This window comes from Kogia breviceps, chromosome 7 (genome assembly GCF_026419965.1).
Source record: "Kogia breviceps isolate mKogBre1 chromosome 7, mKogBre1 haplotype 1, whole genome shotgun sequence".
NCBI classification, from domain to species: Eukaryota; Metazoa; Chordata; class Mammalia; order Artiodactyla; family Physeteridae; genus Kogia; species Kogia breviceps.
This window is the reverse complement of record NC_081316.1, coordinates 41,823,193-41,838,091: the sequence shown is the minus strand read 5'-3', so window position 1 is coordinate 41,838,091 and position 14,899 is coordinate 41,823,193. Positions and strand designations below refer to the sequence as shown.

The following is a 14,899-nucleotide window of genomic DNA, read 5'->3' as shown; positions in this document are numbered from 1 at the left end:
AGGTCACATGTTCAAGATGTAGCAACAGAAGAGAAATTCAGGAATCTAAACTCACAAACTTCACACAAAGATCAACTAACTTTAACACAAATGCATGTGCCTTGAAATCTCTTCTAGGATCTCTGCCCCAGGAAAAGGCAATGGAAAAACATTCACCAAAACGCAAATTAGGTAAAAAGCAATGTCTGAGTCAGCTCCAGGCTAAGAGGTTGTAAGACTGACTAAAACTCAATAATTGAGAAATCAGCTACCCCCTACATAGCTCAAAATCTGACAAACTGCTGAATAATAAGTCAGGATGCTAAATGAAGAACAGAGGCTGGGAAATTCCTCTCCTTAATTCTGTAAAACATGTATGGTCTTTTCTCAGAGTTGCCAGAAACCCCAATGGTTACTCCATTATTTCCAAAAATCAACGCTCAACTGATAAAGTTTCCCCATCTCAAAATGGGATCAACATTCATTACCTAAATATCACGCAAAAGTGAGGAGAGGAGTATGAGGCTGAGGGGAAAAGGGGCTGAAGACTTAAAACAGATCAGATTACATGTCAAGAAAAAAATGAATAAATTACAAATTTAGTTTTGGAGGAACAAGATACAGAAGTAAAAGCAGCAAATTTATTATTTTACTTATTCTTAGATGGCACTGTGCTGAATGATTTGGATAAAATTATTTTATTTGCTCCAGAAACCCTAAAGGTACTAATATTAGTCTCCCTTTTCATACAGGAAACTGAGCCTCTGAGAACTTAAGAAACTAGACCTAAGACACATACCTAGTTTGTTAACTGAGTAAGAAAGAACCTAGAATTTCAAAGATGCAGAGATTTGTTCACCGAAATCCAACATTTTACGGAGGAAATTAAGCCCTGAAGAGATTACAGACAACTAAAAGATTCCCCAGCATCACCTGAGTAGGGAGACCTAGAACCCAGATAGTCAACGCTCTTTCCATTTCACTTTGTACAATGTTGAGATCATTTCCTAACGATAGAATCCACTCATCGTTTAGGGGCTGTATTCACCAACAAAACTTAAGACGTCTTTCAAAAAACTACGAACAGAAACGAGGAGGTCATGCACACACATACTCTTAATAATATTTTACATTTTTAATCATGGATGCTTTATGATGTGTTACATTCATTTTTAAAGAGAAAAGCCATCTCAATTAAGTAATTATAGCCTTAATTTCCTAATTTTGTAGCTCTTCATATGCATAAAAGGCAACAAGTAATTTAAGGTTAAGGAAAGTCAGGGTTAAAGGCAAAGTTGTTTTTTCAAGTTCTCCACTCCCAATTTGTTCATTATATTTTTTCTACTCAAGATTACATAATAGAAAAATACATACTGAACACTGTAAAAAAGTGTCGTGTCTCAGGAGTCTTACAAAATAAATAAAACCAATTTGTACCATCCTGATCTCCTACAGAGAGAACTGGCTTCTGCTCATTAAGGTTACTATCCTTCTGCAGTCTCCTCTCCTTCCAATAACTACTGCGAGACAATCATAACAGAATGAATTTTAATTTCCCAGGAGTCAGACAATAAACAGCAGCTCTATTAAGTGTAGATGATAGTCACCTTAGCTCCATAAGCTATGATTAATACAGTAACAACAATAATAATAATGTTTGTAGCCTTACCAGACACAGTGTACCAGACACTGTTCTAGGCCCTGAACATATGTTAACTCATTTAATTTTCACAACTGTATGTAGTACTTTGTATGTTCCCAGTTCACAGATGGGAAGAACTAAGGTACCGAGAGGTTAAGTAATTTACCTAAGATTACACAGGCAGCAAGTGGTAGAGATGAGACTTGATCCAGGTCTGGTTCCTACCTCTCCAGAAAGCCTCCTCAAAGTCAGAGGCCATGTTCCTCCCTTTCACTGGCCCCAGGTCACAGGCCTATCCCACTCCCCTCCTTGCCTGCTTCCTCTCTCCAAGCTAGCATATGACTCCCCCACCCCCCATACTCAGGTACATGTCCTCTCTTCCCACCATCACGTCTACACAGTACTCTTATCAATCCTTCCCAAACTGACTTTTCCTCGATTCTGAATTCCCTTTGCATTTAAACGTGTTAACAGAAGTGTACACATAAGCTTATATAATAGCCATCATTAATAGAGCACATACTACATACTAGACACAATGCTAAGGATGTTCCCATAATTTAAAGGATTATGAAGACTGTGCAATCAGACCCATTTTACTGAAAAGAAAATTGGGGTTCAGAGAAGCTAAATAATATTTTCGCAGTGTTCTCCCAGTAAATAAATAACACAGCAAGATCTAACACTCAAGTCTGTATGACTCAAAGCTCACACTCTTTCTCTATGTATAAATACATGTCTCTCGTGCACACACGCCTCTTTTACTTCTTTTAAATCTAGAGTGCCTAGATACAACACTATTCATAAAGGTGTTTCTTTGACAAATGAATTCTGGAAAATCATTAAGCAGACAGAAATTACAGTTATCTTAATGGTTTCTAATACTATTTCCAAAAACAAAAAGTTCCAATATCTCAACTAAATAATTAACTTACAGATTCAAATACATTTCGATGGTCCGGCCCCCCAAAACACTAAACAAATATTTGTGGTTTAAATCTTTTAGGTAACACTATTTTTTAAACACTATTTATTAATACTGGAACCCAGGATTATTCTCTCACTCCTCACCAACCTCCCATCTCCCCTTAACTACAGTTCCCAAAGAAAGACTTGGCTATAAATTGTTTTGCTTTGCCATCAGTTACTTAAAGTATCTCTTGGCCCTATGAGAAATAGCAACATGACGGCATCTCTGATTCTGCAGTTAAACTGCAGCTGAACTGAAAGGCCAAGTTGCCCATCTCACCTCTTACTGTGATTTTTTTTTTAACCCACTAATGAGCATACTGTATATGCTCACTACATAAACATCTCTTCCTGGATACAAAGGTTTTAGCAGCAGTTTTTAATACTTTGAAACAGTATAACAGCAATTATTGCTCATTTAGTCAAGTGAAAGGTAACAGTCATATTTATGTTACAGTACTCGGTATTTTAATGTCACTAGAAACATTAAGTGAAACGAAATACGCTATTCAAGTATGCCAACTGATAACAAATGGGTCAAACAAAAATATTTCACCAAAGCATCTTAAACAATACTCTTGATACACTGAGAGTATCTTTGTTACCTGTTATAACGCGATACCTTCATTCTCTCCCACCATATGCCACACCTTGTAGGTTGACAAAAGCAGAGAGATATCTGGGCTTCTCTCTTTTAACAGTCCCCAAAAAGATCACTCAAACCTCCTACCAAGAGCAAATCCTAAGAATCAAGAATTCCACCGCCCTTTCCTTTATAACCCGACTTTCCGCCTCCAGCTACCAGAGAGAATTGGGGGTGGGGGAGAGAGTGGTTGGAACGGACACAGAACGCACGACTAGGTCGGTCATCTCCCAGCCTGGCCCACCCCAAACTTCACCTTGGCACAGCGAGAGGCAGGAAGGCACCAGGAATACCTAGGAAATGGTCTCACCCCTATCGGAAAACATTCTTAACTTCCTCGAGGCCACCATTTCCCTGGGGCATTATCACACACTCCCACCCGGACGTATTACCTAAGAGATTACTTAAAAGAAAAGCACAAACACACACAAAGAGAAACACTGCTTGAAGCGGGCAGCTCCGGCTCGGCGTGCGCGGAGAAGCCCGGAGATCACGCGGAGCCGCGGCCAAGTTGCCACCGGGATTGCACCCACGGTGCAGGAGGCGGCCGGGGCGGCTGGAAACCCAGCGCGCGGAGCTCCAGCCCCACGCCCTACGCCCGGCGCCCCAGCCTCGGGGCAGGAAGCCCGGCGCGGCAGCGCTGCCTCTCCCGAAGGGCTCGGGCCGCGGCCGCAGCGAGAAGGTGGATCTGCGCTTCCCACCCCGCCAGCTCCGCCCTCCCGGACACATTCCTGAGAAGCCCGACTCCCGGGACGCCAAGCTGGGCGCCCAGCAGGCAGGAGCGGGGCGCCCCGACCGCAGGGCAGTAGGGCAGAACCGGCCAGAGCCCCCCGCCCGCCTCCCGCCCACCCCCGGCCCGCGCGGCACCTCCGGGGCGGGGTCCCCGCCGCAGCCCCACCACAGGTAGCGCGAGCCCCCGCCCGCCGCCGCCCCGGCGTCCCGGGGAAGGCCCGCTCCAGGTACCTGGATGAACTGGATGGTGAGCGCCGACTTGCCCACGCCGCCCCCACCGACCACCACGAGCCGGTACTTCTCTTGGCCGGAGCCGTCCCGCCAGCCGGCCGCGGCCATGGGGACGCCGCCGAGCCCAGCCCGGCCACGCCGAGCCGCCGCCCGCCCTAGGCCCGGCTCCGGGGACTTGTGCGGCCGGCGGGCTACGGGCGAGCGGCCGGGCGGGGGTCCCGGGCGCCGGGAGCTGCTGGAGGGCCGGTCCGGGCGGCAGCGCGGCGCCCGGGCTGGCCGGGTCCCAACCGAGGCGCGGAGAAGCGAGGTGACCGCAGCAGCGAGGGGCTGCAGCGTCCGGGGGGCGCACTCCTGCACACGTCTTCGCAGCGCCTACCGAACGCAGCCTCCAGCGCAGCTACAAATGGCCGTCTGGGGGCCGGGCCGCCAGGCTGAGGTGCTGCATATGCATGAGGGGGCGGGGAGGGGCGGGGCCGCGCTGGCCTGGGCTGAGATTCGGGAGCTGACGGAGGGCTCAGACCCCCTCAGATGTGCCCCTGCAATCCCTTGACTGTGAGTGGGTGTGTGCACGCGTGTGCGTGTGTGAGTGAGTGTGTGTGATAAAGAGTGTGGGAGTGGGAAGAAGATGGTAGACAGTGTGTGACCATAATTGCATATGTCAGGGATGGTCAGGGATTGTGTGGATAAAAAATACAGTATGCGAAGGCGTGTGTGAAAAATAGAGCTGTTGTCATCTTAATACAGTTTGTAGGAGGGTAAATATCCTGTTTTAAGAGTACAGATGGTGACCATGACTGTATGAAAAACAGTATATGACAGTGTTTGAAGATTAGAGCTGTCACAATAATTGTGTGTGTGATATGCTTGCGGTGTGTGAGGGATGTCACAGAGACTGAATCACAGTGATTGAGGGTGCGTGGACAAGAGTATATGTGGCATATGTTGTATCAGGAGAGTGTCTTAGTGGCTGTGTGTATATGTGAAAAGTGTGCGGTAATTGTATTTGAGAGGTGTGAGTGTGAGAGATTAATTTATGCTTTTTTACACACTACATACCAGGCACTGTGCTCAGTGCTACCGATCCTTTTATGAACAGTTCCCTGCCCTCAGGGAACTAGGAATCCAATGGGGAAACGGCCAGGACAACGGGCAAGTTGTCAGGCATAATGATAAGAGCTATAACTAATAGCTCCGTGTGGCCATGGGAGAAGCACTCACTCCAGAGCTGGGTAGTCAGGGAAGGCTTCCTAAAAGACCTGAAGAATAAATAATATAGAGAGATGAATAACTGGAAGAAAAGTACCAGGGAAAGCAAACCGCATATGAAGAAGTCAGAGCGGAGAAGGTAAGCCATGTGTCGCATGATTTTGATTGTGTTGGGGGAGTGTGCTTGTAAATTAAAAGTGATTATGTGTATAGCAGTTTAACCAAATGTAGCAGGAATCACATCTGTATTCTGAGGCAGTGTAGGGCAGTAGATAAGACCATGGGCTCTGGGGCCAGACTGGATTCAAATCCTAGCTCTCTCACTAAAGGTATCATGTTGGGAGCTGAACTGTGCCTCAGTTTTCTCTTCTCTAAAATAAAGACCGTAAGACTACCTACCTTAAGGGGGTTTTTAGTAAAATCAAATGAGTTGATACATATAAAGCACATAAAACAGTGCCTGGCATGTAGTAAGCATTTATGGCAGTTTTGGAACATGACTGCAAGTTCTTGGAAACAGCTTAGTGACTCTCTTGGAACCAGTAGAATGCAGCAGAAGAGATGCTGTATAACTTCCAAGTTTAGGTCAGAAGAGGCCACGTGGCTTCCACCTGTTCTCTTGGGATTCTCACTCTGGGAGAAACATCATAAGAAGTTTGGCTACCCTGAGACTGCCATGCTGGAGAGGCCACATGTAAGCATGCCAGTCAAAGGTCTAGCTGAGCTCCTAGCTGACTGCCAGCATCAACTGCCAGCCATGTGAGACACCTTGGACACCGAGCTCTGTCCAGCCTTCAGATGACTGCAGCCCCTGCTGGCATCTGACTGCAACTGCATGAAAGACCCCAAGCAAGAGCTACCCAGGTCAGCCCTTCCTGACCTACAAAATCATGAGCAAAATAAAACAGTAAACTGGTTGTGCTTTTTTAAACTTTTTCTCTGGGAATAATTTCAATTTATAAAGTATAAAGAACAGCCATATGCCTTTACCCAAATTCAACTATGTGAACATTTTACCCCACTTCCTTTATCATTCTCCCCTCTCTATCTCTGCTTCTCTCGCTCTCTCATATATAAGATATAGTTATTCATATAAATTTATGATAAATTTATGTATATATATAATTCATATATTAAAATGAATTTTTTAACCATTTAAGGGTAAGTTACAGGTATTATGCCCTTTACCCCTAAGTGCTTCAGTGTGTATTTCCTAAGAATAAGGATATTATCTTACATAACCACAATACAGTTATCAACATTAGTAAATTTAACATTGATATGAATACTTTTGTCTAATCTACCTTTCATATTCCAATTTTGTCAGTTGATTCAATAATGTGCTTTAGAGCAATTTTTTCCCCTCTAGTACAGAATCCAGTCTAGGGTCAGGCATTGCATTTAGTTGTCAGATCTCTTTAGCTTTCTTAATATGATACAAAATGGTTGTCTTAGCACCTTTTTTATTTTTTTTTTGAGGGGAGGGAGGTATTTTTTACACAGCAGTAATAGCCAGAAAAGCCTTAATGCAGATAGTGTTAGCAAAGTGAAAAGAAAGAAAAAGAAAGAGGAACCCATGTCAAGGAAATGCTGAGAAAGGGCCAGTTATGCTTCTCTCAGTGCCTGTTTAGCCCTGAAATTTCCCATAATCCTTCAGGACCAAAAAGATGACCAATGAGTCCTCCTTATGCAGCTTTTCTTCTAAAGTACAATCCAGAATCTTTCTCTCCTTTCAGGAAGATATGATCATCTGAAAAGCTTATCAAATGTAAAAAATGTCCAAAAGAAAGAAAGTTATTCCCTGACAGGGAAAAAAAAAAAAACATAGGGATTTCCCTGGCAGTCCACTGGTTAAGACTCCACGCTTGCACTGCAGGGGACACAGGTTTGATACCTGGTCGGGGAATCAAGATCCTACATGCCACACGGCGCAGCCAGAAAAAAAAAAAAAAAACTAGTCACAACTATTTAGACTGGGGGAATAAGGTATTGGTCCTAAAGCAATTATAATGAATTCCTTAGTATTCTGTGCCTCTGCATCTGGTATAGGAGCACTCAGGGGGTTCTGAGCCTGATGATAGTTTGACCAGTAAAAGAAAAAGAGGGTAAGGTGGTAATGAATACAAGCTTGTGTGCACATATGTATTCAGTGACTAGAGTTTTCAGGGAGAAACTTATTTTCAGTAGAACGTATTTCAATCCTTATTTGCTGAGCTTCTTCTCTGCCTGGGTCCTGACCAAGATTTGCTTTCCTTCCTACTCTGTACCACTGCAATCTCTGTGTACAGGACAATTCCAACACTGTAACCAAGCAAGAAAACCCATGCTGTAGAAACCATGTGTTGGTTGCCTCCCAGGCATCCGTTCCTCCTTCCTTTCTTACAGTGTCTCCTAATTTTCTCTCAGTGGTTTGAGAGTGACTGACTCCCACCTGCAGCTCCAGGGATTTACGCTAATTCACTGAAGATTATCAACCTCCACTGGCCACAGTAATTAGCTGATAGATGGGCGTATGACCTAGGTGAAGCCAATCAAGAACAGATTCAACTACAGAATCAAACCTACAATGAGATACCACTTCACACCCACTAGGATAACTAGAATCAAAAAGACAGATAATAACAAATGTTGACAAGGATTTGGAGAAACTGAACCCCTCATACACTGCTGGTAGGAATGTAAAATGGTGCTCCTGCTTTGGAAAACAATCTGGCATTTCCTCAAAAAAGTTAAACATAGAGTTACCATACGACCCAGAAGTTACAGCCTTAAGTATATACCCAAGATAAATTAAAACCTGTCCATATAAAAACCTGAAAGTGCAAGTTTATAGCAACATTATTTATAATAGCCAAAAAGTGGAATTAACTCAATTATCCATCACCTGATGAACAGATAAATAAAATATAGGTTATTCATACAATGGAATATTATTTTGCAATTAAAAGGGATAAAGTACTGATACATGCTACAACATGGATGAATCTTGAAAACTTTAGGCTAAGTGAAAGAAGCCAGTCACAGAAGACAACATATTATATGATTCCCACTGTATGAAAGGTCCAGGATAGGAAAATCTATAGAGACAGAAAGTAGATTAGTGGTTGCCAGGAATGAGGGAGAAATGCTCTGTGACTGATAATGGGTATGGGGTTTCTTTTTGGAGATATGAAAATGTTCTGGAATTAGATATCTGTGATGGTTGCACAGTTCTGTAAATATACTAAAAACAATTGAACTCTATACTTCTTAAAGTGAGTTTTATGGCATATGAATCAAATCTCAAAGCTGTGAGGATGAAAGATTAAATTGCAGGGTTTTATTTGAGCTACTAAGGAAATGTCTTTTTACTTCAAGATATTCCTCATGTCAACTCTATTCCTTTATTTTTTAAAAAATTTAACTCAAAGTCAAGTGTTCAGCAAGGAAGAAGCCCACATGTTCAACTCCACGTAGACATTCTTTCCCAAAATGCTTTCTTGCCCTTACAAAATATCCCCAAAGCCTACAGCAAAAAGAAATTTTTCCTGCAAAACAAACCACTGAAGACAGGAGTATCTGGCAGAGAAAGAACTAGTTGTCATTCATGCCAATTAAAGATGAATTTTCATCTTAATCTAAAAAGTTTCTTTCTCAAGTAGCTAAGAGATAACAGGGAAGTCCAAAAATCTTCATCAGAAGAATGACCCAGAACCTTGGAAAGCACACTAGAGATCATGCCCCTAATGTTACTGAAAGAAATCCTGTGACTAGGGAAGGAATTTCTCTCCCAATGTCACCTAGCAAGTTGTTAGCAGGATACAGGTCTCCTGACTCCTATGCTCAGAGCACTATGCCCCATGCCAAGCTGGGTGTTACCCAGAATCCCACAAAGCCTCGCAGCACAGAGACAGTGTGATGCTGCCAATCAAAAGATGTTGAATGTACCATTTTGATTTCAGTGGAGTGACGGTCTGGCTAAAGGGTTGTCAAGAGACTTCAGTGGGCAGATTCAGGGTCAGATTTGGCCAAAAGATATGTTTTGAATACAATTTTTGAATTGCTTGCTGATATTTGAATTTAGAATATTTCACAAACAAATCTAGATTTCTAACTCTTCCTGAAAAAATTAAATGGAACATCTACCAACACTGGGCCAGCATTATCATAGGACAATGGCTAAAAGTAAGTACAGGCTGCCCTTGAGAAAAGTATGGATGTTCCTATTCTTCAAACTAATCAGCACTCTTGTATCACACCCCACCCATTTGACGTTACCTGTCTGGCCTCTGTGGGCTTTAAGAGTTTGCAAATCCTACTACTATATGCCAATGTTCTACACCTAGAATGCACATTTGAGTCCCCTGTAGTATCTTAAAATGAAGAACCTAAGCTCCACCCCAGACTTGGTAAATAGAAATCGCTATTTACAGACCAAGAATATGAATTTGTATATTTAAATACCCAAAGCTAAATTATTAGAGAAATGCAAATCAAAACTACAATGAGGTATCACCTCACACCAGTTAGAATGGGCATCACCAGAAAATCTACAAACAGCAAATGCTGGAGAGGGTGTGCAGAAAAGGGAACCCTCTTGCACTGTTGGTGGGAATGTAAATTGGTACAGCCACTATGGACAACAGTATGGAGGTTCCTTAAAAAACTAAAAATAGAATTACCATATGATCCAGCAATCCCACTACAGGGCATATACCCAGAGAAAACCATAATTCCAAAAGACACATGCACCCCAATGTTCATTGCAGCACTATTTACAATAGCCAGGTCATGGAAGCAACCTAAATGCCCACTGACAGACAAATGGATAAAAAAGATGTGGCATATATATATATATACACACACACACACAATGAAATATTACTCAGCCGTAAAAAGGAACAAAATTGGGTCATTTGTAGAGACATGGATGGATCCAGAGACTGTCGTACAAAGTGAAGTAAGTCAGAAAGAGAAAAACAAATGTCGTATATTAATGCATATATGTGGAACCTAGAAAAATGGTACAGATGAACCAGTTTGCAGGGCAGATATAGAGACACAGATGTAGAGAACAAATGTATGGATACCAAGGGGGGAAAGTGGGGGGTGGGGATGGTGGTGTGATGAATTGGGAGGTTGGGATTGACATGTATACACTAATATGTATAAAATGGATAACTAATAAGAATCTGCTGTATAAAAAAATAAATAAAATTCAAAAATTCAAAACAAATAAATAAATAAATAAACAAATACCCAAAGTGACTCTGAGACACCACCACAGTTGGGAACTCTTGGAGGAGAGTAGACTCATGCATATTCACTCTTTTTTTTCATGACAAACAATGACCCTCTCATCTGGAATGTTGGTTACTCATCATCTCTAAAAATGACCATTGCCGAAATACCATTCCTGGCCCATCCCAGAGAAAGGATTTGGGGGTGGAGTGGGGAGGGAGGTGCTGAAACTAAGATTCCCCTGACCTCATCTACAGCTGAGTCAGACAGAACCCAGGCCTGGTGACCAAAGAGAGCCAAATCCCCAGATCAGAGAGCATTCGAATCTCATCACAGTTAATGGAAGAGCACCATCCACTTATTTCCTTAATAGGCCCCTGCTTCTAATGTGAATGAATGGCTGGTGGAGAATGAAACAACCCAGCAGGAGCTGCATGCATCTGAGATGAGACAGACGCACAAATCTATTCCTTGTTTAAAGATCACGCTGCTAAGAATAGAAGCTGAAACACAGGCTGGAGCGTGTGCACACACAGCCCTAAGGAAGGCCACAAGAGAGCTGGAGGAATCCACAGCTTAGTGGAGGATGATCAGAGAATCATAGAGCCTTAAAGCAGAGAAGGGACCCTGAAGTCATTCCCTCTAAGGCTCTCATTTTATAGATGGGGAAGCAAAGGCCCAGATAGAAAAGAGCATATTCCCCACCATTGCCTAGAGATAGAGCAGAAGCATGACTGGAGCTCAGATTCTGTCTCCCAGCTGGGGCCTGACTTAATGTAGTGCACTGCCTTGGGAGCCCAAGAGTCCAGAAGGCTAAGCAGGGCCAAGGTCACACCGCCCTTCTCAGGCATAACTGCCAGGAAGAATCTAGCTAGGGTGTCCATTATTGCATTTTTAAAAATAATCAAAAATCAAAAGCCACCTAAATATTCAACAACAGGGACTTGATTAAATAAATAATGCTATAGCCATAGTATAGAATACTACATGGCCATTAAAAATAATTTTTAGGGCTTCCCTGGTGGCGCAGTGGTTGAGAGTCCGCTTGCTGATGCAGGGCACACGGGTTCGTGTCCCGGTCCGGGAAGATCCCACATGCCGCGGAGCGGCTGGGCCCGTGAGCCATGGCCGCTGAGCCTGCATGTCCGGAGCCTGTGCTCCGCAACGGGAGAGACCACAACAGTGAGAGGCCCGCGTACTGCAAAAAATAATAATAATAATAATTTTTATTTATATAGGAAAATGAAAAGAGTGGTATACAAATCAGTATATACAGTATGATTCCACTGTTACATATATATATATATATATATATATATATATATATATATATATATATAATAGCTACCATCTACTGAGCACTTATCATGAACCTGGCACTGTGCTAATCCAATATTATCCAATTTAATCCACAAATCAACCAACTGAAGTGGATTCTATTTTTGTTTGTATTTTACAAAAAAAGCTTTGGCACAGAGGTGTCATATAGCTAGTAAATTGCAGAGTGCATATTGAAACCCATGAGGTCTGAGCTCCAAAGCTGTGTATTTAATCATTATTAATAGATTTTTTTCAAAAGAAAGAAAGGCAGGATATTCAGTTATCCTAGGTTATTTGCCACTTTTCATTTTTCTGTATTTTTTACCTTTTTTCCTGCAATTTCACATTCCCTCCTACCCCCAGCCCCTGATAATCTCTAGTCTACTTTCTGTCTCTATGAATTTTCCTATTTTAGATATTTCATATAAGTGTAAGCACACATGTGTCCTTTGGTGTCTGTTTTATTTCATTTAGCATAATGTTTCAAGGTTCCTCCATGTTATAGCACGTATGCATGCTTCATCCCTTTTTATGGCTGAATAGTATCCTATTGTATGGATATACTACTGTTTGTTTATCCATTCATCTCTGTTGATGAACATTTAGGTTGTTTCCACTATTTGGCTATTGTGAATAATACCGCCCGCTATGAACATTTGTGTACAAGTACCTGAGTTCCTGTTTTCAGACCTTTTGGGTATATGCCTAGGAATGGAATTGTTGGGTCAAATGGTAATTTTATGTCTCTTTGAGAAACTGCCAAATTGTTTTCCATAGCAGCTACACCATTTTACATTTCCACCAGCAATGTGAGAGGGTTCCAATTTCCTCACATCTTCATCAACATTTGCTATCTTCCTTTTTTTATAATAGCCATCCTGAAAGGTATGAAGTGGTATCTGATTATAGTTTTGGTTTGCATTTCCCTAATGACTAATAATGTTGAGGTGTTGAGCATATTTTCATATGCTTATTTTCCATCTATATATCTTCTTTGGCGAAATGTTTATTCAGGTCCTTTGCCTATTTTTTAAAATAAATTTATTTATTTTTGGCTGTGTTGACTCTTCGTTGCTGCATGCGGGCTTTCTCTAGTTGTGGCGAGCGGGGGCTACTCTTCGTTGCAGTGCACGGGCTTCTCATTGCAGTGGTTTCTCTTGTTGCGCAGCATGGGCTGTAGGCACGCAGGCTTCAGTAGCTGTGGCACATGGGCTCAGTAGTTGTGGCTTGCAGGCTCTAGAGCACAGGCTCAGTAGTTGTGGCGCACAGGCTTAGTTGCTCCGCGGCATGTGGGATCTTCCCGGACCAGGGCTTGAACCCGTGTCCCCCACATTGGCAGGTGGATTCTTAACCACTGTGCCACCAGGGAAGTCCCTTTGCCTATTTTTTAACTGGTTTGTTTGCCTTTTTGTTGTTGAGTTGTAGGAGTTCTTTATATATTCTGGATATTAAACCTTTATCTGATATGTCATTTGCAAATATATTTTCTGTGGCTCTTCATCCTCTTGATAGTATTCTTTGATGTACAAGTTTTTTATTTTAATGAAGTCAAACCTCTATTTCTTTTTAGTCAAGAAAAATATAAGATTATATTTATGAACAATTTTTAATGATATAGGCAAAGCAGAAGCCAAAATTGTACCTATATGATTGAACTATATAAAAATAAGTGGTAGTTAGATAATCTGAGAGACTTAACTATTCCAGGAAGATTGAGAATCAGAGTCAATATATAGAAAATACTTATGTCATTCTCCATCAGTCAGGTTGAACAGTGATGGCTGCTTTCTCTCTTTCTTCCCCGCAGCAGCTTTCCAAAGAGAGACATACCTGCTGCTCTATGGGGACTGAGCCCTGAAAATTGAGCTTCCTCTAGCACCCAGACCTGGTTTATAGGGCTCCAAACAGCTCTCTCTTTCACCCACACCCCTTACCAGGACTGTGACTATGGCTGTTTTAAAGACTTGTGAAGAACTCAGGAAAGACAGAAAGAGTGGCAGAGAGAAGAGCGAAGTCCTTTCTTCTTTTGAATAAGCTAAGACATCTCTAGCCTCCAGAACAAAAGGATACAACTTCAAAGGCAGCTATATGGATTTAGGTTAGACAGCTGGTAGAACCTGATAATAAGGCAAGGTAGACAGCTCCTAGGAAGCTTTTTAAAATGCAGTGGTTTCTAAGCCCTGTTCCTGTCCCCACAGAATTACACTGTTTCAGGAGAGAACTGAAAGGAAATGCTTTGTGATTGCAATCTTCCCTCCTGTGCCCCATGGGACATGGGATACTTCTGTCTCCTGCAGCTGCAACACCAGTGGTCTGGTCAGAACAAACAAGGTTTTCTTTTTGGAAAACTCAGGAGCCCTGGAGTGAGAGTGTCAGACATGGCATCCTAAATGCTAGAAAGGGAAGGGACTTGACAGGTCTACTCTACCTCCTATATTAGTCAGTGTTGGGGCATTAGGGGACCCAATAAACAACAGCCCTCCTCCCCACCCAAGTTTTGAACCAATTGAGAAATAGGACACAGAAAACCAATAGATGAAGATCCAAAGGTCAGCTTTGTTGCTGATAAGACACAGACTGGAGGATATGGCTTAGACGTGAGGCCAAGTAGGCTTGCTTACACTGTTCCCAGAATAAATGTACCATTGAGTTACAGGCAGGGCTGGAAAAATTGCAGGCCTCATCTTATGGGGCTCTGCCTCCGTAAAACTTGTAGCACATAGAGGAACACAGAATAACTGCCCCCTTTTAGTCAGGCTGACTCCCAAAGAAAACAAAAGAAGGAGTTAAACAGAGCATGCCCACATCATTCTTCCAAACTCAAGTGGATAGTCAAGTAGAAGTCATACCTTCTTTGTGGAGAAGGATGAGTAAAAGATGCGGAGAGAGGCTAAGAACCTTACTCTGGTGGTTTTCAAATTTTAGCAAGCATCAGAATCACCTGCAGAGCTTATTAC

General features: G+C 42.5%; 1 protein-coding gene and 1 long non-coding RNA gene across 5 annotated transcripts in view; one reads left to right on the top strand and one right to left on the bottom strand.

Annotated features, from left to right (window-relative positions):
• The window catches only part of RRAS2 (RAS related 2), a 73,161-nt gene extending 68,788 nt beyond the window's left edge, over window positions 1-4,373 (bottom strand). The window contains exon 1 of the mRNA XM_059070574.2: window positions 4,197-4,373. Within this exon, the coding sequence (XP_058926557.1) occupies window positions 4,197-4,304 (108 nt within the window). The 5' untranslated portion in view covers window positions 4,305-4,373. The remainder of the gene's footprint in view (window positions 1-4,196) is intronic.
• Window positions 4,374-4,691: 318 nt separating this feature from the next.
• LOC136794494 (uncharacterized) overlaps window positions 4,692-14,899 on the top strand; it is a 36,785-nt gene continuing 26,577 nt past the window's right edge. For all 4 annotated transcript variants that reach the window (XR_010841357.1, XR_010841360.1, XR_010841358.1 and 1 more), the window contains exon 1: window positions 4,692-5,541. This is a non-coding gene — a long non-coding RNA (uncharacterized lncRNA). The remainder of the gene's footprint in view (window positions 5,542-14,899) is intronic.